The following is a 26315-nucleotide window of genomic DNA, read 5'->3' on the forward strand; positions in this document are numbered from 1 at the left end:
CCAGACTGGGAAATTATTTTGTTACAGCAGTAGTGGGTCCGCAAATAAAACACTTTGTACATAACATAAATAGAATCCAATATATACATACAATGCACAGTGTGCTATAAACAGTAAACAATAATAATATATACAACAAAACAAAATATGCAAAATATACTATAACAATAATAATATATACAACAAAACAGTAGGGAGACCAGAGTTCTCTGTCAGGCAGAGGTGAGAGAGTTGTTGTATAAAGTGATGGATTGTGGCAGGAAAGATTTCCTGTATCTATTGCTACGACAGCGAAGCTGAAGCAGCCTTCCGGAGAAGGTGCTCCACTGTCTGACCAGTGTGAGTTGGAGAGGGTGGAGAGGATTATCCATGATGGATAACAGTTTTTTCAGTGTCCTCCTCTCCACCACAGCCTCCAGAGTGTCCTGTTTGCAGCCAATCACAGAGCCAACCCTCCCGATCAGTTTGTTGAGTCTGTTGGTGTCGCTGGCTCCGATGCTGCTTCCCCAACAAACCACAGCAAAGAAAAGTACACTGGCCACCATAGACTGATAAAAGATCTCCAACATCTTGCTGCACACGTTGAAGGATCTCAGCTTCCTCAGGAAGTAAAGTCTGCTCATCCCCTTCTTGTAAACAGCTTCAGTGTTAGATCTCCAGTCCAGTCTGTGGTTGATGGTAACACCCAGGTACTTGTAATCCTCGACCACCTCCACATCCTTTCCCAGAATGCACAGAGGTTGGAAAGCCGTCTTCCTCTTCTTCCTGAAATCTATCACCATCTCTCTGGTCTTGCTGATGTTCAGCCGCAGGTGATTCTGTCCAGTCCACTCCACAAAGTTGTCTACCAGTGCCCTGTACGCCTCCTCCTGTCCCTCACTTATACACCCAACAACAGCCGAGTCGTCAGAAAACTTTTGCAGGTGACACGACCCGGTGTTGTACTGAAAGTCAGTGGCTCCTGTATCACTAGCCACCGCATCAGACAGAACACTGCCCATACTGACAAACTGTGGCCTGCCTGTCAGGTAGTCAGTAATCCAGGAGATCATTGTGTCATCTACACCCATCACCCGCAGCTTCTCCCCCAGTAGCAGTGGCTGAATGGTGTTAAAAGCACTAGAGAAATCAAAGAATGTGATTCTCACAGTGCCTCCTCCACCATCCAGGTGCGAATGGGCTCGTTGCAGCAGGTAGATGACAGCGTCATCAACTCCCAAGTGGGGCTGGTAAGCAAATTGCAGAGGGTCTAGCAGGGCTCTCACCTGCGGCCTCAGGTTGGCCAAAACCAGTCTCTCCAGCACCTTCATGACGTAAGATGTGAGGGCCACTGGTCGATAGTCATTGAGGTCTGATGGTGTCGACTTCTTTGGAACAGGAACCAGGCAGGAAGTCTTCCAAAGCACCGGTATTCTCTCCTGACCAAGGCTCAGGTTGTAGAGGTGTTGTAGGACAGGAGACAGCTGGCTGGCACATGTCTTCAGGATCCTGGGGCTGATACCGTCAGGGCCTGCAGCCTTCTGCTGGTGGAGTCTCTCCAGCTGTCTCCTAACCTGGCCTGCAGTCACAGTCATGCGGGGGAGGCTGCTGGTGTCTTCAGTGGAGGACGAGGAGGTGGAGGAGGACGTGAAGGTGGAGGAGGAGGAGGAGGAGAGGTGCTGCACAGGAGAGCTCACAGCAGGGGAGTGAGGGGGGAGGGGAGGAAGCATTTGGGGCAGTGAGGGTGTGTGGGGGTCTGGAGGTGTCAGGGAGACGACAGAATGCTGTGAGCTGAACCTATTGAAGAATCTGTTCAGCTCGTTTGCCCTCTCCAGGCTGCCCGATGACTGTCTGCCGCTCACCTTACACCCAGTGATCTGCTTCATACCAGTCCACACATCCCTCACATTGGGCCTCATTCACCAATATCTTCTTAAGAATCTTCTTAGATTCTTTCTTAAGTTGTTCTTAAGAGGTTCCTTAAGAAAACCCTACGTCAGATTCACCAACTCGTTCGTAAGCCTCAGAATTGTTCGCAGCTGTGTTCTTATATTGATGAAAGCCGCAGGAGCAATATATATGCCATTGTTTTGCGGGCCTTGGATGGAGAAATGCCACATATAAATAGGGTGGGGGGGTTACTAATTGATGGCATGTTTCCAATTTACTTGATTTATCTTAAATCATTGGCACATTTAATTTATTTTAGAATTTAAATTATTTGTGAATTACCAAAAATATGAAATAAATAAATAACTAAATGAATAAATATGACAGAATTATCACTGTAATATCGCATTTTGTTGAACTACACAAGAGAAGAAAACAACCATGCCAACATTTCGGCACTGAAATGTGCGTAAGAGTACTCCTGAGTGTTCGTAGGATTTGTTCTTGCCTAAGAAAAAATCCTAGATGAGAAAAAATTCATGAATGCCACAATCTTCGTAAAATCTTCGTAAGTGGGACTTAAGAACAAATTTGTTCGTAAGAACGGTTCATGAATGAGGCCCATTGTTCTGCTGGAGTTTGGCCTCCAGCTTCCTCCTGTAGGCGTCTTTACAGGCCCTCAGCATATCCCTTAGTTCATGCTGCACTCTCCTCAGTTCTTCCCTGTCTCCAGACCTGAACGCCCTCTTCTTCTTGTTAAGAAGGGCTTTCAGGTCATTGGTGATCCACGGCTTATTATTAGGGAAGCAGCGTACAGTCCGGGTTGGCATGGTGGTGTGTTCACAGAACCTGATGTATTCTGTGATGCAGTCGGTCATGCTGTCAAGATCCTCTCCATGTGGCTCAACAACAGGCTTGGGGAGTAACGGACTACATGTAACGGCGTTACGTAATTAGGATACAAAAAAACAGTAACTGTATTCCGTTACAGTTACAGAAAAAAAAGACGTAATCAGATTACAGATACATTTGGAAAAAAATTGGGATTATTAGTTGGATTACAATTAAAATATATGATAATAAATGATGGGCCCAAGGGGTGCTTGAGCCCCTGCCCTTTTTACCTCCTATTATAAAGTGCCCTTTTTGTGTGTTTTTTAAATGAATAAATAAAATCCTGTTGTGCATAGGGATGTCAAAAAAAATCTACCGTACGAATTTCGAAGTAATATGGTGCTGTGAGTGTGTTGAGCCTATAAAGCCACTTCTCTGTCCGCTGCGGCTCTGCTCTGCCTCTCTGCAAACGGTCGCTACTTTCAAATTAAAAGCCCCCCGCTAAGAACCCAGTTCTAAACTCCAATGGGGTGCAATGTAAAGCTCTTATTTTGAAGAGAGAGAGAGAGGGAGAGAGCGAGAGAGAGAGAGAAGCCGCTGCTTCATCATGAACTCCACCACGCACGTAGATGAGACGTGACAGTGGAGCGACTTGAGCCTTTGTGAGTTATAAATCATTAACATAACTTCCTTGTGGGGGCTAACTATGGAGCCAGAACGGTGACTTTAAAATTTGGCATCCAAAAAAAAAATTGGCATTGAAAACAAAACCGGTACTGAAAAAAGAAACATTGACATTGAAACATTTGTATTGAAAACAGTTGTATTGGCATTGAAACAAGTATTGGCACTGAAAAAAGAAAGTAATTCAAATAATTCAAATCCAAAAATCTTATCATTTTTCGATTTTTTTTTATTTTTCAATGACAATCTTCAGATTTTTTCTTCATGTCACTTTTTTTTCAGTGACAGATTTTTTTTACAATGTCAGTTTTTTTTCAGTGTCACTGATTTTCAGTTTCAACTTTGTGTCACTGTTTTGGCGTCAAGAGGGAGGGGCCTGAGGGGAGGGGCAAGTAGAGCGTGGTTTGCATATCATTTGAGAAGGTGATGGCAGCGGCCTGCGGGAAGGCGGGGCTGGACGGTCCAGCCATAATACAGTTGTAGCCGGCTGTCTCTGGGCAACACAGAGCCCAACTACCTCGCAGACTTTTCTTCAAGCTCTCTCCTGATGTGTCCAAGTCTCTGTGTATCTGGTTCTGTCCCGGAGCACCCGAGCCCCGCTCCTATATGCGTATGGAGTGTGGTAGTAGTACCGGGGCGCCGAGCACGGAGCATTAGCCACAGTTAGCATAACTTAGTAGATCAGCCTGTTGCTCTGAGCCGGGGCTGCAGCGCAGACAGCAGCGCTCTGGTCTGCTCTCCGAGCTCTGTGCCACTGCACCGTCAGTCACAGCTTTGAATGAATGTTTAGGACAGGCTAAAGGACCAGCACGCACATCTGGATTTTCACAGGAGGTGGAGAGGGACTTGAAAGTCTGAAATGAAATAAAAAATGAAATTACATAAATACATAAATATTCACTGTATTCTAAAACACAATGTAGTCAATGTGAATTCCATTAAAATACAATATGACGAGGGAACTTGCACTTTTTCCACATTTGTGTGACATTTGGTCCAAAGTACAATCGATAACTTGTGGTTCACTCAGACTAAAGCTGTAATAAAACTTGCTGTCTACGATAATGTTGTCATGTGTTGCAATGTCAGATTTGAACAGCAGATGTCACCTTTGCTTCATGTATTCAGCTGAGCTTTGTTACAGAGTGTTGATGTTTTAAGCTTCTACAGTTACAGAGGATGAGTGAATGCTTTGGTTTGTTTCATCAGTCGGGATTAACACAAAATAAAAATTATACAGAGTAATGAAATACAAAAAAATCCCCAAACCTTCTCACTGGTCCTGTACAGTTCCTCTGGTACATGAATGAAGTGGATGTTGTCGTCCACATGAGAAAGCTGTTCCAGTTCAGAGTCCCTCCTCCTCAGCTTGGTGATCTTGCTAAGACAAACATGAAGATTATCTCTGTGGTAAACTTCTGATTTGTTTTTTGATGAACACACCTTGCAAGACATCAAAACCTGGACAAGACTTATAGTATAGACCTATTGTGATCAATGAAGACACAGGATCAAATACTGAAGTCTAACAACCACACCTTGTACTCCTTCAGAGCTTGGATCAGCTGATTCAGCTCCTTTTCTCGCTCCTTTTCTCTCTGATGGACTTTCTTTTGACTCACAGTCAGCTGTTTCTGAAATAACAGTAAATAGTTTTGTTGATACAATCAGCACTTGTCCTATTATTTCAGTCACAGGTGGTAATAAAAGTCTACAGTTTACAGTTTCATGATCACTAGTTCATCTGTGTGTTTGCTTCTACCTGTTCCTCAGCCCTCTCTGCTGCAGCTGACACTGTTCTGTGGCCTTTATGCTCATCTATAAACAACGGATGATGGAAACCCAGTAAGAAAAATTCAACAGATGTCAGACACGTCAGGCAGGACATGGTGGCTTTGTTGGGTTGAGAGAGAGCAATGAGAAACCAGTGGACTGCTTTTCATAAGACATGTGGTGTTGAGATAGGAAAGGGCACAGCCATGAGTCCAGGGATCTCTGTAACACAAAGTTAGGATTTTTCCCTTTCTTTGAAGCTACCTTTAAGACAATATGAGCACTAAACATTGTCGCTTGTAATGAGGCTCCAAGTTGCCTTAGAAAACTTAGAAATTCTGATTAAAAACTCCATCAGCTCATGGGAAATGTCAACAGTATGAAATGAAAGTTTGAGTTTATGATAGCACAACAAAATAGAGACTGAGAAACAAATGTGAGCCAGCAGATATTTAATTGTTTAGATAACATACATGTATGTATATCACAAACAATAACTTTAATAATAAAATATGGAAATATTGGAGAAAAAAAATCTGAAAAGCTTCTGTAAACATCCAAACATCACAAAAGTTTAAAATGAAACAATCAAATATAGAATAAAGACTTAAAAGTGCACTTTGTACTTTTGGGGAAGACATTTTAATCAGTAGAGAAAGATCTTTATCTACTGATTTTTGTACATGCCTAAATAAACAAACTAACTTGGAGGACAACATAATTTCATACTGTTTTGTTTAAATGTGGCAGACCCTGCCAACTTTCTAGCTTCAGACAGTGTTCTGGGGACCTTATTTTCCCCTGAGAACAGCTTGTTTATTCAGTAATTAAAAAATAAATATTTCTGTGTTTGTATTATTACCTCATTAATAATGCCTTGTAATAGTGTCCTCTCTGAAGCTACACAGTGCCCCTTTAATTGTTTATAAACACTAATTCCATTTAAATATCATACTTAATGTCCTTCATTTTTCCCAGATGGGTACTGATTAACCAAAGGAATAATTACAAAGTTCCTAAAGTTATCATTCGTCGTCTGCAGAACTTGGATCACACAAGCAGAAAAAAGAGCCAAAACTCATCAAGAAAAAAATCAAGTGATGGAAATAAAAACATCATTCAGCATCTTGACAGTGTAAAAGAATTAGTTACAGACAGTTTGAGATTATTAATCACCTTATAATAAAAATAATCACATGAGAGTCTAATAATGTCAAGATTCATAATAAATGACTTCAAACTGTCTCGACTCGTTATTACATTTCATCTACAATAGTTTCTCAGAATTATACTAATTATTTAATATTTTATTGTCTTGCTAAAACAATAATCCCACTGATACTCAACATGCAGCTCATTGTTTCCTAGTCAACCAGCTGCTCCACTCTGTTTACTGTCGATGCTTCATTGTGTGTTTCTATCTGCTGCAAACCCAGATTGGCTCCAGACAGCACTCGCTGCCTTCTGCACGGCCTCCAATGTCGTCTCTGCTCCTTCAGCTGCAGTATATCCTGTCTGACCTTCCTTTACTACACTTTCTAAAGCCATTTGCTACTATTGCTCTTCGGAAGAACTCTGTAAGGTCCTGAACGCTTCTTACATCTGATTTAACATCTCTGCCACACCAATCAAGCGATCAAATATCTGTCAATGAAACTCTTTAGCTTAATCTACAACCTCCTCCTTTGGCCTTACCTGCTGACTGTCTCATGTACTCCCACTGTTTCATCATTTCCTCCTCCTGTTGTATCATTTGCTCCACTGCTTGCAGCATCTCATTGGTGTAGCAGCCTCCATTGTTTTCCATCACCATCTTGTCTATCGTCTTGAGCAGCTCCTCCACCTGGAACTGGTTGCTCCTGTATTCATGTTTCGGTTTTTCTCTCCAGTATTAATTGTCGATGACATGGCACCGTCCTCCGCACTTCTTCACCAGGTCATCCACAGGCTTATTTTTATTTTGACCAGTTCTTCAATCGTCTCTGAAGAAAACTGTGGCATATTTGAAAGCTTCTTCAGAGAAGTGAATGTCTTCCAGCATGACTTCCATGCTGGTCTATGCTGGTTAGTACTGGTTTGATGCTGGTTTAGCTGGTGGACCAGCTTTATTATGCAAGGTCCCATTAATTATGCTGGCTTACCAACATAGTCTTGCTGGTGATGTTGCTGATGAAGCTGGTCACCAGCATCCCATGTACCAGCATGTGAAGTTCCCTGCCCATGCTGGCAGGAACACCTGTGCCGGAATCCTGTTCAATCAGCATCTTGATTTGCCACACCTGTCAGGTGGATGGCTTATCTTATTGGATTTTAACAAATGTGCGCTCAACATCTGAAATAATTAATTATTTTGTGTACATACAAAAGAAAAACTTCATAAAATCGTTTACTTCAACTTGTGAGAGAAATGGGAGCAACAAACAAAGTGTTCCGCTGCGCGTCGGATGGTTCTAAGGCCTCCGTGTCGCTGCACATCAGACAAGCCCCCCTCACTGTCCATTTTTAAAACTCATGTTAAAACGCATTTTTATTCTTTGGCTTTCAACCCAGCATGAGACTCTGCTCTTGTTTAAGTGTTTTATTATTTTTATTGTTTTAACATTGTTGTTGTTTTATTGTTTTTATATTGTCTTTTATGTTTTTTTTATGTTTTACATCCTATTCATGTACAGCACTTTGTCCCAGCTGTGGCTGTTTAAAGTGCTTTATAAATAAAGTTGAGTTGAGTTGAGTTGAGAATTAATTCCTGATCATGGACACCTCGTCGGGCGTTATCCCTTACATACGTGCTTCTGTGAAGTCATTCTTATGGTCAGATTTGTCTGTATTATTAATTTGGCCCACAACCTGATGGTCATTCACATGGCATCCACATACAAATCATCACACTGTTCAGTCAGTGCTTGGAGTGTGAGTGGCCAGTGTGGCAAGAAAAAAATCTGAAATATCCCAACAATTAATGCATATACATCAAATGCTGCACAGACATTTATGGCTCTAAGATGATAAATGCTTCTGACTTTGGTGATCGGCTCACATTTCATATAACACCATCATCAGATCAAAATGTTGTTTGGTTTATTACCAAATTAATGCCAGTCAACCAATGACATCAGCCTCAACTCCACTTTGTGTTTTAGTGCTAACTAGTGCAGTGCCCGTAGGAAGCATGTACTCCTATAGAAAAGTGGGAGGTTAAGTAGCTTTTTCATGGATGGCCAAATGAGGCTGTGTTTGAAGGTGGGACGTCAGGGATATAATTGGCTGTTTTTGACTACTTTTGATTATACCATTATATTTCACCTCAAAAACTATTTACCTTGCCTTACTTAGTGTAATTATTTTGAGGACAACCTCACATGTGTGACTGTACAGTTATTTTTTCATTTTAAGGTACTATATTAACACTATGGACCTAAAATCACAAAATAACATAATATCAGAGTAGAAAAAGTTAGTTTTTTTACTGTGAAAACCACAAATATGTTTAATGAACCAGTTGCATTAGTTATAATGCAAATAGAAATTGTTGTTTGCTAAATTGGTGCATAAGTTTTTGAAATTTACAAAGTCATGTGTATTTACATTTAAATGCAGGCAATGCCTCAGGCTCAGGGCTCAGCTCATTCCTGCCTGTCCCACATTCAGCCGTCTCCTCCTTGGTTTGCCTCACAACACAAAAAACAACTCCACTACTCACTAAACACACCACACCAAACACTACATAACATACTAACTATACACTCCAAACACGCTATATGTCACAAATCTCTCAACTCTCAAAACTCGCTATCTCTGTCGCGATCTCCAACACATCACTGCTGCTGTCAATCATCCGTCTAGGTCCCTCCCACATCTTCCTGTTCCTCAACAACCAAACTTGCTGCTTGGACACTTTCGTGACAAAAGCACATTTTTACTGTTTCTTCCTGCACCAGACATAAAGCAAACGTAACGGCAATGTTCGCGAAAAAGCGTGTTGGACATTATTTACCCTAAATCCAGTTTTGGACGTGCCAGTGCGTCCGCTCCGTCAACTCAGTAGGTAGGCCGTGTGGGTCGGCTAGCGGCTAGCAGCTAGCTACACACGAACATCCACAGATTCCAATCCCACTTTGTTGACCGCGCGTCTCCGGATCTCCTCAGACCCCAACAGACTTGGTCTGGACTTGTTTAATCTCATTATAATCCACAACAGTCAGTTTAGATGAACAGAACAAAACAGAATGGGACCGAACCACCGGCCAAGTCCCAGTCCAGCTTGCGCCGCTGCAGGTATAAATCCGTTTGTGACAAAAGCACATTTTTACTGTTTCTTCCTGCACCAGACACAAAGCAAACGTAACGGCAATGTTCGCGAAAAAGCGTGTTGAACATTATTTACCCTAAGTCCAGTTTTGGACGTGCCAGTGCGTCCGTTCCGTCGACTCGGGAGGTGGGCCGTGTAGCTAGTGGCTAGCCGCTAGCTACACACGAACATCCACAGATTCCGATTCCACTTTGTTGTCCGTGCGTCTCCAGATATCCTCAGACCCGAACAGACTCGTTCTGGACTCGTTTATTCTCATTAATCCACAACAGTCAGTTTAGATGCACAGCACAGGACCGAACTGCCGGCAAAATCCCGGTCCAGCTCACGCCGCTGCAGGTATAGATCCGCTTGTTTCTTAAGGTATGTTGTGGGCTTGAGCTCTGCAGTGATTGGCTCTGGTGCGCACGTGGCCACGGTGTGCAGTGATTGGCTCTGGTGCGCACGTGACTGTGGTGGCTCCGGTGGACAATGCTCATGGAATTTGTAAAGCATTTATGAAATAATTTATTAACGGTATCATTGCAGTCCAAACAAATGCGAAATAGCACACCCTTGAACCATGCAGCAGCCATGTTGAAAGTCTCAGGTCAGTGTGATCCTGATCCGCAGAGATATTTGAGGAATACACACACACACACATACACACACACACACACAGACAGACAGAGGTTACCTGCTTTTATAGAGAGATTATCATTATGCTAACATGCTAACCTGATAAGTATTACACAAACTTACCATCAGCATGTTAGTGTGGCTGTTGACTCTTGGTCTTGTTTCACTCTTTAATCCTTTACGCAAAATGTAAAATAAACTTGTTAGGGTTCTTTATGAAATAAGTTTAATTATCCCACTGCACCATTCAAAAATTAATTACCTTACCAAGTGAAAAAAATACTAAATACGTTTTTCATAGGTTTTTATTGACTGTTCATATGTGATGATACATTGTAATACAAAGGGAACCACAGCTTTTGCAGGAGCATCAGAAGCATGTCAAAAATATTATGTACATAAATCACTGTGGTCAGTGTTTAAAAGAGACAGAAATACAACTGACACCGTACACTGGTTTGATTACAATATCTTTAAAGTTCTTATCTATGAATGATGTTAAAAATGTTTGATCTTTGTGATTACAGTTTACAGAACTGACAGCCCGGTGCTGTGGTTAGCCTGTTAAACAGGAATAAGCATCATAAGCAACATCACAAGCCTGTCTGACAAAATAACTTTGAAGCTGTTTGTTTTCTAAGCTGACAAAGTTACACAGTGTTTTTTGTTATAAGTGATATTTTCTAGCTATTGCAACAGGAAAGACTGATCGATATTTAAATGGGCAACATAAGTACAGTCAACAGTGTGTACTTTGATTCGTTTGATGAAAGATACATTGTGACATTGTTAAAATGTTTACAGTTTACAGTAAATACAGTGGAGAACACATCAAACTGACAATGTGAATGAATTGTGAAACAGCAACAAGTAATTCAATTTTAAAAGTACAACCCATTATATAGCATTATCAGCTCAATGTTTAAAGTTTGGAGACATGATTTTCTAAAGATTAATTATCTCCCCCTTCTTCAAAAGACACGGGTAATTTCCCTGATTACTTCAAATACTCCTGCTCCTTAAACTGCTACTGTTTTAGCTAAAGCTAATCTTTATTTCGTCGTTGCTGAGATTTAAAAATCCTACCTACTGAATGCCAGGCACCCAAAAAACCTTTGACCAATTTATCTACTGCGATGCCTGCCAGTCTGATCAAGAGATACTCAGACACTCTGGCCTTAGCCTTCTCTCTGCTCTCTTCCTCTGTCATGTTTCCTGATGACTGTCTAATGTTTTCCTCCTCTTGTTGTATTTCTTCCTCCACTGCTTGCAGCATCTCATTGGTGTAGCAGCCTCCATTGTTTTCCATCACCATCTTGTCTACCGTCTTGAGCAGCTCCTTCACCTGGAACTGGTTGCTCCTGTATTCATGCTTTGGTTTGTCTTTCCAGTATTTATTGTCGATGACGTGGCACCGTCCTCCACACTTCTTCACCAGGTCATCCAAAGGCTTACGCGTCCGGACCAAATCTTTAATTGTCTGTCCTTCAGAGAGATCGTCACCACGAGTGAAGAGAACTGTGGCATATTTGAAAGCTTCTTCAGAGAAGTATTCTCGAATTTTGTTGAAGACAGCCTGCTCGTGCTCTGTGAATCTCTCCACTTTGAGCACAATGAGAAAAGCATGAGGCCCAGGAGCACACTCTGTGATACACCTCACTAACTCAGGCTTCATCTCCTCCTCAGATCTGTCTGTGTCAAAGAAACCAGGAGTGTCGATCAGAGTGATGCTTCTTCCATTGACAGATCTGGTTTCTGCTCGACATTGACTTGTTCCAGATGTTAAAGTGTGATACATCTTGAACGCATCTTCTCCAAATATGGTGTTAGCCAGGCTGCTTTTCCCGGCCCCAGTTTTTCCCAGGACGGCGATTCTCATTGTGTTCGACACTGAAAGAAAATAACATCCATCATTAATATTTTAAATTTGTGTTTCAGTGATTTTCATGTGTAAGAGGACACACGTGAAAAATCACAGCTACCATGATACATTATCATCATGATATAAAGTTTAAAAATTAATAAATTTTATTATTTTAACAATTTTTACGTTTTACTTGAGGTCCTCCTATAGTGAAATGTACTACAGCCCTGAGTACAGGCTTCTTCTTGCAGCTTGTGCGTTACAAGCGCCACACTATTTACAGTGACTGCGAGAAAAGTAGAGTGTTATAAATGCACAAAATAATGTTACTTGCAGATAATGATAATTCATCACTGTCGATACTGTTTGCAGGAAATCCAAGCTGTAAAGTGCAAGGAAATTATCTGTCGTGTCTCCCAGCTTTAGTAATGATGGCAAGAACACATTAAGTCATATGCAAAATGTCCGTTATGCCTACGTTTGTTTACTTTCTTCTTTGTAATACTGCAGCATATTGAGCAGTAAAGTGTTCACTGTGAAAGAAAAGTGCTTTTGGTCAATATTTGAAGCTTCCATTTTACCACAGAGGGTGAAAATGAAGCATTTGGAGATGAATAGTCTGAATTAAAAAAAAAAAAAAAAACACTTTAGGGTAGACGTGCATGAACACAAAAACAATCCATACACAGCTTCCTGAAAATAAATTGGTATTTATGAAGAATAATTTGAGGTGAGAATATCAAGCTCTCATGTATGGGCTTCTTTAGACCAGGCCAACACACAGATTTATCAAGCCTGTTATGGGTGATATCATAAGAAGGACATTGATACAAATTCAGAGGTAATCTAAAACCAAAACTGTGTTTTATGGTTGTTTGTCAGATTTACTGATTGACTGGCAGCAGTTGCACTTCAGTCAATGGCTCATTTGCAAACATGATTAAATTTGGACTACTACTACTACAACTTGGATCCTGTTTATGCTTGGAGAGGCTTCTTCAGTTCCTGAATGCGAGGTGAAACGTGTTCAAAAAGCAGAAACACGTCCGGATGCCTACAATACGTCAGTCAGAATTACCACGACCTGGATGACCGAGAACCGGTATCAATGCGTTTCCATTTGGTTTCGTAAATTATGAAGTCGCTGGCAGAATTCATTTCTTGTTGTCTCTTTTGGGTTAAATTGTTTTGCTTTCACTTTGCAGAACAACGCAACTCCTATCTAATGGAAAATGTAATTCATTATATTCTCTTTAATTCTCTTTGGATCTTCAAAATTTGCTGACTTGTTGGAACAATGGCACAAAGATGCTGCCTTCAATATTTTTTATTCAAAATTGATCACTACTTACCTGACGCTGTTTCTTGTGCACCTCCTCCATCAACCTCAGGGCGTGTCTCTTCTTTTAGCATCCTTTGGTTCACAGCTGACTGGCTGTCAGACTCTTTCTTGATTACTTTTTCACCTGCTCCCATGAAAATACCTGTTAATCTGATCAAACCCTTATAAACACCGCCCACTACTGCGCCCGAGAAAATCCTTAGCAATGCACCTGTTCCAACACCTGCCAAGTCAAAAGCTCTGTACTTAGCTCTCTCTCTGATCTCTTCCTCTGTCATGTTTCCTAATGACTGTCTAATATTTTCCTCCTCCTGTTTTATCATTTGCTCCACTTTTTGCAGTATCTCATTGGTGTAGCAGCCTCCATTGTTTTCTGTCATCATCTTGTCTATGGTCTTGAGCAGCTCCTCCACCTGGAACTGGTTGCTCCTGTATTCATTCATTGGTTTGTCCTTCCAGTATTTATTGTCGATGACGTGGCATCGTCCTCCACACTTCTTCACCAGGTCATCCAGAGGCTTATTCTCAGACACCAACTTCTCAATTGTCTCTCCCTCAGGGAGCTGGTCACCATGAGTGAAGACAACAGTTGCATATTTGAAAGCTTCTTCAGAGAAGTATTCTTGTATTTTGTTGATGACAGCCTGCTCCTGTTCTGTGAATCTCTCCACTTTGAGCACAATGAGAAAAGCATGAGGCCCAGGAGCACACTCTGTCATACATCTCACTATCTCAGGATTCATCTCCCCCTCAGATCTGTCTGTGTCAAAGAGACCTGGAGTGTCGATCAGAGTGATGCTTCTTCCATTGATAGATCTGGTTTCTGATTGACATTTAATTGTTCCAGAGCTGAGAGTGTGGCTGATCTTGAACACATTTTCTCCAAATATGGTGTTAGCCAGGCTGCTTTTCCCAGCAATAGTTTTTCCCAAGACGGCAATTCTCACTGTGTTCGACACTGAAAGAAAATTACATCCATCATTAATATTTTACAAGATACATGTGCTGAACAACCTAAATTACTAAAGTTTATATTGGTCAAAAATCACAGCTACCAAAAAGTCATGATACCATATCTTCATGATATCTAGTTTTTAAAATCAATACATTTTATTATTTTAAGATGATTTAAAATAACAATAATAATTTGGATACAATTTGTTATTACTTTTTACATGAGGTCCTTCTATAGTAAAATGTACTACAGCCAGGGGCAGACTGGCCATCTGTGTGTTCGGGAGAATCACAGAACGGCCGGTACTCCAGGATGGCCGGCAGCGGCCACGCAGTCATCACCAGATGGTTTTTGGTTTTTTTCTGCTAATCTACTGTTTCACACTCCTGTCCGGTAGGTGGCAACAATGCTTCTTTAAATTGGATGCCTGTGCTCACCAGCAGCGACAGGCTGGTAAGCTGGAATTGGGGCAGATGCCAGAGCCCTTATGAGCCATTTGGGTCGGCTGACCAATCAGAGAGCGGCATAACTGTTGCAGCCATGTGGCCCTAAGGGTATTTCTCTCGGCCCCCTTTCAAGCATCAATAAAGTTCTACTGTAAAATGACAGTCAAACTTCTCCAATTCCTTCACACCTGTGATAACAATCTGATCAGTATTTATATTACGCCACATATGAGTCTCTATATCAGACTCATGGTTACCCTTTACAGTCCACAGTCACAAACTTTTACATCAGTCTGCATTGTTTTGTAGCAAAATGTCTTATTCAGATGTTCAAAAATGTGCATGGTTTGAAATGAAACAAATCTACCTGCATTTTTTTGTTCGAAAAGGTAAAAAGATGCAATGCCTTCTGGGAATTGCAAGACTAAATCGAGTAGACCGCATCTGCGTAGTTGTTGGAAGTTGGAAGTTTAGGCTAGCAAAAAAAATGAATCGAGGCATCAAGTGACACAAGGGGGAGCGGAGAGAAAGAGAGAGAGATCTAAGAGAGCACTGTTGGCTGACGGTGAAAAATGCTGCAAACCGACTGATTTGTTTTTAAAATCAAGTACAGCTTCAGCTAGCACTAACGCTAATACTGCTAGCACTAATGTTAGCGACACAGCTGAGCCAGCACACCAAAGAGAAAGACAGGACAGTGAGGAATACGAGCCAGAGGAAGAACAAAACGAGCAAGAGGAGGATGAAGAGGTAGACATGGATAACGAATGATGGTAAGACATGTCTTTATTATGGAGCGGCTGGCTCTGATAATTTTTATTAATTTGTTTCATGCATTGGGGTTGTGCATTGTCCATGTTTTGGTGCAGTTGTTTATAGCATGGGAGTTTACGTTCACCATCACTGGGGCATCAAAAGTGTTCTTTCCGTGTGTCAAAAGTTCTATCCCCCCCCTCCCGCCACTGCGCTGGTGGGCCACTGGTGGGTAGAAATGCCAGGGTCGTTTTTTGTTCCCAGTCCGTCACTGACTACAGCCTTAAATACAGGCTTCTTCTTGCAGCTTGTGTGTTACAAGTGCCACCTTGTGGCTATGACAGTTCTTGTTTGTACATAAAATATTCAGATTTTTTAAAATTAATTTAAAGTGTCAAAGCGTTTGCAGCCAGCTGAGCTAACGCTGCTCGCTTTGGATACATGATATAGCACATTCTTTTGGAGCAGTAAACAGGCAGTTTCACTGGAACTACTTGAGGAGCTCCAGAGGTGTCTGGATATCAAAATGTAATTCACACTCTGCAGCCAATCACAGTCGAGTATTCACCCAGACCATGATATGTTTAGCTATCACTGAAACTGAATTATAAACTCACTGAAATACTATGTTTGGTCAGTAGTTTGGGACTCTCACCGCTTGCTTTGCAGTAGGAAAAGAGGAGAAATTTTCTGGTGCTTGCAGACAAAGTGACTGCTCTCAATCCAAGCAGAGAAACGTTAACAATAACAACTCTAACTCTAATTCCACCACGTACAGTTTGAGATAAATTATTATTATTATTATTGTTATTTTAATAGATTTGTTTTAACAAAATATAAACGGATATAACAAACTTAATAAAAACAACAACAAAAACATAATGTAAGACAGCATACAGACAGCAGCAAGTGTGTGTGGGGGGTGATGTGCATGTTTGAAAGAGAAATTGTGTGGTATTGCTATGATAGTAATTTTGGAGATAAATCAGACCTAAATGCAGGGCTACAAGAGGGAGTAAGTGAGCAGTGGGGTACTGGTTGTGAAAATCACATTTTCTTTAGTTATTTTTGATCAAATCACTGACAGTAAAACAGAATGGTGGGAGGAAACCTGAATCTGGTGATGGTGATGTTATTTCAAATGGTATTACAGGAAATTCTATATAATTCATGTATGTTGTATTTTTCAGGTAATTTAATTCAAGAGAATTTTATATTTTAACCATTAACGTTGCAGACTTGCAGACAATGAATCTAAATTCCATTGTATTCTGAGTGTTCAGTGCTTCCCCTACCAAGTAACTGTCATGTTGTTCTTTTCACACATATAGGAAATTATAGTCAAACATATCATTAAAATGCACAGTTTTATGTAAACAGCATAACAAATTTTCGCCGGCCTCACGGCCAGCTATACAGGGGCCCAGTAATATTTCTTTTCATGGGGCCCAAAAACCCTGGCAGCGCCCCTGGCTCCGCTGTCGAAGGGACAGATACAGGAAATCTTTCCTGCCACATGCCATCACACTGTACAATAATAACAGCTAAAACTCTGGTCATAACCATCACTTTGGTTTTTACACACTCTGTTCACCGCACCTTATATTTTATCTTGCACTACAGTCACTCTACTTACTTATACATTTGTAAATACTTCTTGTACATTTACATTTGTAAATATTTCTTGTACATTTCTTACATTCTGTACATTTTTTACATTTTGTACATTATTTTGTATATATTACTTTTTTGTTTCTATTGCTATTTAATATTGTGTTGTTATTGTCTCCGTGTAATGCTGCTGCTACACCATAATTTCCCATCTTGGGATCAATAAAGTATATCTATCCATCTATCTAAAATGAAAAAACAAAGCCATTGTCTTTTAAAAATATTTCTGCAAAATAAATATATAACACATAATAAGTGTGCTACATGAAATCAGTTCAGTATTATTATTATTGTATTATCATTATTTTCACTGGTATCATCCAGTCAGCGAAACGAAACATTGTTTTTGTCTAAAGCAAACAAACAGTAGGGTAATTTATCGACGGTCCCTAAGTCAGCCTGCAGCGCTGGGTGTCTCACACCTTTGTAAAGACTTAAGTTATGATGATTGCTCCTCAGATATAGTAAACACATGTATTGCCCCTTAAAAAAAAAATTCACCTGTGTTCCAGTGTGTTGACTCAATTTTATTTGAACACAAATACAAGCTGAACTTGTTTTTCGTAAAATCCCACTTTTCCCCTGCACATTCCACACAGGTCAGTTCACATTTGACGTTAATCGAAAAGTTCACCCAAAAGTAAAAATTCAGTCTTTATCTACTCGCTCCCATTGCTGATGGAAAGTCAGGTGAAGTTTTTGTAGACAGGTCTGGAGGGGAAAGTGGCTTCTGAAGTCCGGCGAGGATTAAGATGAGACTTCAACACTGAACATGTGATCTTGTGTCGGAGATATCGTCACACACTCTGTCAACGTTTGTCTCATAGTCTGCAGGAAGACAATCAAAGAGGAGAAGGATCAGAATAAACTGAGGGAACGTTTGGTGAGAAGATGATGCAAGACAGGTACTGTGCATCAGTGAAATACAAACATCCCGTGGTGCTTTGATTCTGATAGGATAGTGATCAGAAGAAATTGAGGAAACGTTTGTTTTCATTCCATTCTCAATGCACCACTCTGAAACTGATTACCAAACCAGGTAAAAACTAAGAAATGACATTATTTCATAGGTTTTATTTTTTATTGATTGTTCATATTTGATGAGACATTGTGATCCACAAACAAGCAAAGCATAGCACGAGCATCAGAATAACAATGTATGCACTAAACAACACATCGCAAGAAGAACATCTTTGTAATTCAATCTGCCATTTTGTCCCCCTTCTTCAAGGGTCCACGATCACGTTTTGACATTGAAAGTCTGTTGAGAGCATCATTTGCTTTATTCAAGTCGGACTGGGTTTTATTCCTGACGGCCTCAGCTGCCCTCTCTGCCGCCTGACTTGGTGTCTCTGCTCCCTTAGCTGCACGATATCCTTCAACCCCTCCTCTCACTGCTCCTACTGCTGCTGCTGCAACAGATACTGCTGCAAATGGCACAACTGTTGGTGCTCCCCCCACAGCCGCTACTCCTGCTAGTCCAATTGTTGCTCCTCCTGCAAATTTAGCTGTTTTGCTCGCAGCTTGACGTAATTGTACTGGGTTTGGAGATTCGCTTAAAGCTGTGACAACTAGACCAACCATTTCAACTACACCGCAGAGCGCTCCCACCAGTGTACCTGTTCCAACACCTGCCAGTCTGATCAATAGCCTCGCAAATACGCTGCGCTTAGCCTTCTTTCTGATCTCTTCCTCCGTCATGTTTCCTGGTGACTTTCTAATGTTCTCTTCCTCTTGATGTATTTCTTCCTCCACCGCTTGCAGCATCTCATTGGTGTAATAGCTTCTGTTGTTTGCCATCACCATCTTGTCTATGGTCTTGAGCAGCTCCTCCACCTGGAACTGGTTGCTCCTGTATTCATTCTTTGGTTTTTCTTTCCAGTATTTACTGTCAATGACGTGGCACCGTCCTCCACACTTCTTCACCAGGTCATCCACAAACCTATTATTGCGGACAAATTCCTCAGTCGTCTGTACTTCAGAGAGCTGGTCACCATGAGTGAAGACAACCGTGGCGTATTTGAAGACATCCTCAGAAAAGTGGTTGCGTATTTGGTTGATGACATCCTCTTCCTGCTTTGTGAATTTCTCCACTTTGAGCACAATGAGAAAAGCATGAGGCCCAGGAGCACACTCTGTGATACAGCTCACTATCTCAGGCGTCAGCTCCTCCTCAGATCTGTCTGTGTCAATGAAACCAGGAGTGTCGATCAGAGTGATGCTTCTTCCATTGGCCGATTCCGTTTTTGCTTGACATTTTTTTGTTCCAGAGTTGAAAGTATCATCGGGCTTGAAGAGCTTCTTTCCACATATGGTGTTAGCCAGGCTGCTTTTCCCTGCGCCAGTTTTTCCCAAGATGACAATTCTCCTTCTGTTTGACACTGAGAGAGAATAAAGTCCATCAGTAATCCAGCCCATATGTCTTTTTTGTTAATACATAAGACGATACACATGAACCCAATTAAGCATGTGCAATTAAATGAAAATCCTCACTGGTCAAAATTCACGATTTGAAGGAAAAACACCATTTAGAATACATCTGCGTTACCATTATAAGAAGGTTAACAATTGTGTGTGTGTCAATACAAAAAATAGGCATAAACTAGTAGCATTAGAAAAAGTAATAGTAACAATCAATGTTAAAACAGAATATAATCTATTGTGGTGAAGACCACTGAGCATTATTTTGTATAAAGCTTTGAATAGTGATGATCAGGTATTATTTGACCCTATTAGGTATTTGATACTGAGTCCAATCCAATTCTTACCTCTATACTGATTAACTGTACAACTGAACTAGGGCTGCACTATATATCATGCTTCAGCATTGACATCCCATTTGTGCACATGCACAAGGGTTACCCCAGTGAGCACCCACTGGGATTTTATGCGTTGATATCAGTTAAAGTAGTCAGTCTGAACGTCTAAGACGTCTTTTGGCCCTCATTTTTACTGGTCTCAAATGCGGTTTCAACATCAACATGTGCAAAACACAGAGTTATGTTATCGTTTTGATAACTTGTTGATTTGTGGGTTGAAGGGGTGACGTTGCACTGATAGGTGGAAGCAAAGTGCACAACATGAATGGGTGTATACGAAGGTGCAGAGCAGGTACAGCAGCTGCCTCCGGTTGGGAGGTTGACTGATTCCTGGCATGCACAGCAGAATTTGTTATTGCAGGATCTGTTCTGAAGAGACCTCTTAGCCTGTACAATGTTGAAACAAGAGCCTTTCTTCATTTTCTACATTTCTCAGTCAGCATTACATATCCCAGTGAAATATTTCCTGAATGGGAATTCCTTAAATAGTAGGTGACTTTATCACAACTACAATAGAAGTCTGTCTGATATAACAAAATGTACTCACATTAATTGTTTTTTGGATACGTGTGGTCTGCTGCTAGTGAGTGACATGCAGGCTCTTTTATGTCTCAGAGTCAACAGTGTTTTTTTTGGTCAGTGGGGGACTAGGTAACCAGGTAACATCTGCATCATTGTTGCCACCTCATGGTAGAACGAAGCCATTGTTTCCCATGTTTGTTACAGTGGGATAAATAACCTGGCAGATGTGCAGTGCTTTTTTTTAAATACATTTTTTTATGGTGATTAATAATTTCTTAATTCCCCTATTTTTTCATATCATGGAAAGAAACACATGGCAATGTTTTTTGATGTTTTTTTTCCAGTACAGGGTAACCTTTATCTGAACCACTGAAAAAAAAAGACTTCTAAATTTGGTTTATTTTTTTAAACTAAAAATTGACAAGCTGTCACTTGAATGTCTGTCCACTGTATATTGTAAATGAAAAGATCATCGAGGTGAATTAACTGAGTTGTTCAATCAGAGGACCGATCCTAATTTCAGAAGTTAATCAAGGTGCAATCAAATCATTTATGGCAATCAAATCCTCTACTTTTCACGTGTGCCAAATACGTGTAGTGTAGGGATATGTGTTCATTAAACAGGACAGAGCTGCATCTCTAGCAGGCTGAGGTACACACAACAAAACAACAAATAGTTAGTTGTGAAAACAGGATTTTGACCACCTTAAATTTTTGCCAGAACTGAGTAAGGATTAGCTCACTATGTCAGCAGTTTGTACTTATGAGAGCATCACAATTCACATTATAAGAAGGAGAACAGGAAGGAATAGACAGAGGAGCAGGAAGAAGAAGAAAAGAAGAAGAAGAAGAAGAAGAAGAACGGAGAGGAGTTGGTCTATGGCAGCCATCTTAATGTAATACCTCTGTACTGTGAAACATGATTTAATACAAAACACCTGTTGATTGAATTTGTGCATCTTACATATGAATTGCAGTGTTCAGTCCAGGCAGAAATAACAACTCGACTTACCATTCATGTTGTCAAAGTGAGTGAGTCTATGAGAGTGACAGGACAGCCAGGCTGCATATGAGTATGTTTCCTGTATCTTCTTTGAGTTCCGCCAGCGCAGTCATTTCCTGACTGCACAGAGTGCAAAAAAAAGCACCCCATAGAGTATGCACATCCACTTACCCCACATAAACTAATAAGATGTAATTTGTATTAAATTGGGTAAAACATAGAATATAGAAATGTTATGTTCCCTTTTAGAAAATAAAATTTTTCATTCACGCCATTTTTCAGACAAAAATGTAAAACATTCTTCGGTTGTGGCTTCATTTCTTTATTGTTTTCACTCCCCTCTCTTTATGAGGCATCTCTGCACAGCTGAATGAAATTTAAGGATAAAAATTATGATAAACATAAAAACAATAAAAGATACACACAACTTTGTAAGTTTTCAAGTGAATTACTTACGTCACGATGATCTGTCTTAAGCAGCTTTATGTTAGAATCCTAGATTTAGCAAAAGCTGTTGGATAATGCTCGCTTTCAGATTAGATTATTTAGATCTTGAATATTTATGGCCTATTTTTTTCTAAAAAATCCAGCCATTCAGTAAAAATGACATGGTACACATTTGATTGCAAAGGATGTTATTTTGTTCTCCAAACTAGCAAAACAACCAGAGAGCTATTTAACAGAACTACAAATACTACTCACAATAAAATACACGTTGACAAAAGAGCACTTTGGACATTGTCACCATTGTGCTGATATTCATGGGAGTGTGTTATTGATTTCCTAGTTGCAAATACACCAAGTGGAGCTGAGTGGGAACAAGGTGTGCACTGGCTAGAGGTGGAGACCCATTCATTCCTATTTAAGCTGCACACAGAGCACGCACACTGGAGATTATTTTTTTTTCCAAAGTAGCTGAGGTGTGACAATCAGAATGCCAGTGTGTTTATTGACCAATAGTGAAAAACACAGAACGTTGGATTTCATTTCAACAAGTGTATCTGTAGGCCTTCCGGTATACAGCTTAAAACAGCTCATGAAAAGAAACACCAGGGACTAGAAGTACCCCTGTCAGCAAATCCTGAATATAGCACTGCTGTGGTAAATATTGATTTATATCACATCACATTCATTAAGATTCATACCAGAAACTAAACAAGATTCAAGATTTAAGATTCAAAGATTCAAAGTGTTTATTGTCATATGCACAGTAAGGAAACATATTTCTCTGTACAGTGACATTCTTCATTTGTTGTCAACAATGTAAAAAGCAATATATATAACCGAAATATACAAGGCAAAGCACTTTTGCAAGGCACATGTGATTGATAAGAAAAAGCAACAACAACAACAAAACAACATTAATAATAATAATAATGATAATAATGATAATAATAAAACAGTGCAGATGTGTCAGCAGATTCTATAAAGAGCAGAGTTGAAAGTAAGAAAAGGAAATGTCTTTTGTGCACATTGACATAACAACCCCTGCTTAAATAGTAATTTGTTTGTTTATTGTTTTTGTGCTGTTTTCTGTTAGGTTTTCCTTTTTTGTTGTTGTTGACAAGGCTGTTAAGCTTTGAAAGCTTTTAACCTTTGAGCTCTTCTAACTCTGACCACCTCCGAAATAGCTGACATCGGGTTTTCCTGGCCGTCTTTATTCTACAGAAGCTGTCGATTTAAACGGGAGATATGAACAGTCTAGATTATTCTTATACTTGGTCCACCCACTCAGACCTGAGTATTAGTTGGGTTAATGTGAGGAGGAAATCTTCAGCGAATGTGTGAGGTGATTTCCATCAGGGCACAGATCCGGTTACATGCTGAAATATACATTAAATAAAGGGTATTTTAAGGTACTGAAACTGAACTGATTTCTTCAAGATTGTTACTTTGAGTGAAGAGTGATGAAGTCCTTCACGAACACAAATCTGGCTTTCACTGGAAAAGGGTGATGTTGTATAATTGAGCAATATTTAAATCAAAGAGGTGTGCATAAGGCCGGGCTGAAGTTGCATAACCAACAGCCCATTGGTTGTATTTTTGCTAAGCTGCCGGAGGCAACAAACAAACAGAAAATAATTGTTTTATTTTTATGGCGGCATAAAAGTGAGGAGCATCTCAATGCTAAAGTTAGCCTAAATTAAATCATACAATAATATGTGGTCGAAACGTTTATTTCTTTTTGATTAGCATGCGACTCCACTGAACACAAGATGTGGTGGCCCAGAGCTGTCAAAAGAAATTGCAAAGTGATGCCCTCACCTTACATTATGCTATCAAGGAGCCTAGCTAACTTATTTTTTGTTTTTGTTCATCTCTTACGATGTCTAAAAACAAGGACTAGTAGATTCAGGAACAGCTTCTTTCCTAATACAATAACAGTTTTAAATGAAGCCAAACGTATTTTTTAATGATGCGGTTTGCACTGACTGACACTCAGCACTTTACATTTTATTGTTTTGATGTTTATGATTGCAAACATGGATACATGTCTGTGTAGATGTTGATATGGGTGTGTGTATTGTGTGAATGAAGTGTGGAATGAGTTTTTTTATGATTGATGAGGCACCTTGCTGGGGCGGCTCTCCAATTTCGTTGTACATGGGTGCAATGACAATAAAAGCATTCTATTCTATTCTATAGCAACGGCCTCTAAAAGTGGCAGTCCCTCTATGTCCTAAAGAAACGCAATTAGCACAATTGTTTAACATTGTTAAGAAGAAATAGTTCAATTCAATTAAAACGGAAAATACTTTTTAATGATAAATTCTGTCCCCTTTCTTTAAGAGTAACTGCCCATCATAGGTTTTAACTCTGTTTTAGTGATGGTCCTGCCAAAACATCATTGTGTTCATCAGAGACAAGTTGGGCTCCACTCTTTTCATCCTCTGCAGTCACCACTTCTCTGTCAGTTTCATCAAATTGTGCAAAAGCCATGCGTCTGCAGGGTTCATACGTTGAAGTCAACATCTTCTTACAAAATAGTTTTGAAAATAGTCTTGATGACAGTCCAATGTTCTCCTTCACTTGTTTGATCATTTCCTCCGTTGCTTGCAGCATCTCATTGGTGTAGCAGCTTCCATTATTTTTCGTCACCATCCCCACAATCGTCTTGAGCAGCTCCTCCACCTGACGCTGGTTGCTCCTGTATTCCTCCTTTGGTTTGTCAATCCAGTATTTATTGTCGATGACGTGGCACCGTCCTCCACACTTCTTCACCAGATCACTCACCAGCTTATTCTGTTCGGCAAAATCCTCAACCGTCTGTCCCTCAGGGAGATCGTCACCATGAGTGAAGACAACTGTTGCATATTTGAAAGCTTCCTCAGAGAAGTACTCTTGTATTTTGTTCATTCCAACCTGCTCGTGATCTGTGAATTTCTCCACTTTGAGCACAATGAGAAAAGCATGAGGCCCAGGAGCACACTCTGTGATACATCTGACGATCTCAGGCTTCAGCTCCTCCTCAGATCTGTCTGTGTCAAAGAAACCAGGAGTGTCGACCAGAGTGATGCTTCTTCCACTGACAGATCTGGTTTCTGCTTGGCATTTTTTGGTCTCAGAGTTGAGAGTGTGGCTGATCTTGAAGTCTCTGTGCCCAAATATGGTGTTAGCCATGCTGCTTTTCCCAGCTCCAGTATTTCCCAAGACGACAATTCTCATGTCACTCGACTCTGAAAGAGAATGATGTCCATCAGTAATCCTATTTGTTCGTTGTGTGGTAGTTTTTTACACAAGGGGCTAAATTATGCTAAAAAATCCTCACTGGTCGAAAAAATCACAATGAAACATGGAAATCAGCTGAGATATCTGCATTATCACAATAAGAAAATAAAGAATTAAGACAATACATAAAAATGGGACCAAGGCAGATTATTGATGTATCTTACAGTGCCAATCAATGTTCAATAATATACAGTAAGATGAACTATGTGGTGAACACACTGAGAATCATTTTGTAAACAGCCTCTGATCACCTATTTAGATACTGATTAAAAAGTGTATCTGACACATCAAAGTAACAGCTGCAGACTGAATATGGCACACCTTATTTCCACCAGGTTCTAAACTATTAAATTGACAAGTTTGGATTAGGATATGATATTAAGTTTAATTAAAAGAACACGACTCTTGTAATACTCAGCCTGACAACAACCAGGTTCATGACATGCCAGCGGTCCTAAACAGCTGAAAGTGACGATCAGCACTGCCTAAAAATAAGAACCTGACTACACCTACCTTAGTAATCAAATCATTTCTGGAAATGATTTACTACAAAACAGCTGCTCATTAAATGTCTGCATCCTGCATCTTAACGTGCAGTGTTCAGCCCTGACAGGAATAACAATAATAATAAGAAGAAGAAATTGAATTACCGGCCATGTTGTCCTTGTTGTCAAGTAAGTGTGGAGCGACGGTTAGCAACAAGACTGTTGGCGTGCAGTGCGAATGTGTTTCCTGTGTGTTCTCTGAGCTCGGCTTCCACTTCCTGACCCGTGCAACGTGCTAAGAAAAGCATCCTGCAGACGTGTTGGCATGCGCCTCCGTTATGCATTTCTCAAGACACAGTATGACCGCCACTGAATGGAGATACTCCTTCACGTGTTCCATCCACCAGCTGTTTCGACAATTTCTTTGCTTGACAGCTTCAACAGTACAACTCTAACTTCAAGAGAAACTTCACAAACAATCTTGACCTCCTCCCAGTTCATGATGTGGTTCCCTCTTTTTGAATGATACTTTCCAGTCGACCAGTTACAGATGCACAGGTCTCATTTCAGGTAATGACGGAGAGATGCTGTTCGGCCATGCTGGCAGCAAGACAATAAGGTTACTTATCAGTCCCTCGC

General features: G+C 40.4%; 3 protein-coding genes across 4 annotated transcripts in view; all 3 read right to left on the bottom strand.

Moving 5' to 3' along the window:
- Positions 1–10374: 10374 nt before the first annotated feature.
- Positions 10375–26315, bottom strand: part of LOC115589106 (uncharacterized) — a 32649-nt gene continuing 16708 nt past the window's right edge. Inside the window, exons 2-3 of the mRNA XM_030429818.1 lie at positions 13304–14251; positions 10375–11977 (exon numbers count right to left, since the gene is read on the bottom strand). Of these exons, the coding sequence (XP_030285678.1) occupies positions 11133–11977; positions 13304–14251 (1793 nt within the window). The 3' untranslated portion in view covers positions 10375–11132. The remainder of the gene's footprint in view (positions 11978–13303; positions 14252–26315) is intronic.
- On the bottom strand, positions 17639–21497 carry LOC115589108 (GTPase IMAP family member 7-like). 2 transcript variants are annotated; one of them, XM_030429820.1, is made up of 3 exons: positions 21472–21497; positions 18738–19499; positions 17639–17946 (listed from the first exon to the last, which is right to left on the bottom strand). In XM_030429820.1, exons 1-3 carry the CDS (start codon positions 21476–21478, stop codon positions 17879–17881), a joined length of 837 nt encoding a protein of 278 aa, XP_030285680.1. In that variant the 5' UTR covers positions 21479–21497; the 3' UTR covers positions 17639–17878. The 2 variants fall into 2 exon arrangements, with proteins under 2 accessions (XP_030285680.1, XP_030285679.1); XM_030429819.1 differs by lacking the exon at positions 17639–17946 and having other exon boundaries at positions 18186–19499.
- On the bottom strand, positions 22631–25884 carry LOC115589109 (GTPase IMAP family member 7-like). Its single transcript, XM_030429821.1, has 2 exons — positions 25842–25884; positions 22631–25139 (listed from the first exon to the last, which is right to left on the bottom strand). The coding sequence occupies exons 1-2, from the start codon at positions 25846–25848 to the stop codon at positions 24274–24276; spliced, it is 873 nt and encodes a 290-aa protein (XP_030285681.1). The 5' UTR covers positions 25849–25884; the 3' UTR covers positions 22631–24273.

The sequence above is a fragment of the Sparus aurata genome, chromosome 10, assembly GCF_900880675.1.
Source record: "Sparus aurata chromosome 10, fSpaAur1.1, whole genome shotgun sequence".
In the NCBI taxonomy this organism is placed as follows: domain Eukaryota; kingdom Metazoa; phylum Chordata; class Actinopteri; order Spariformes; family Sparidae; genus Sparus; species Sparus aurata.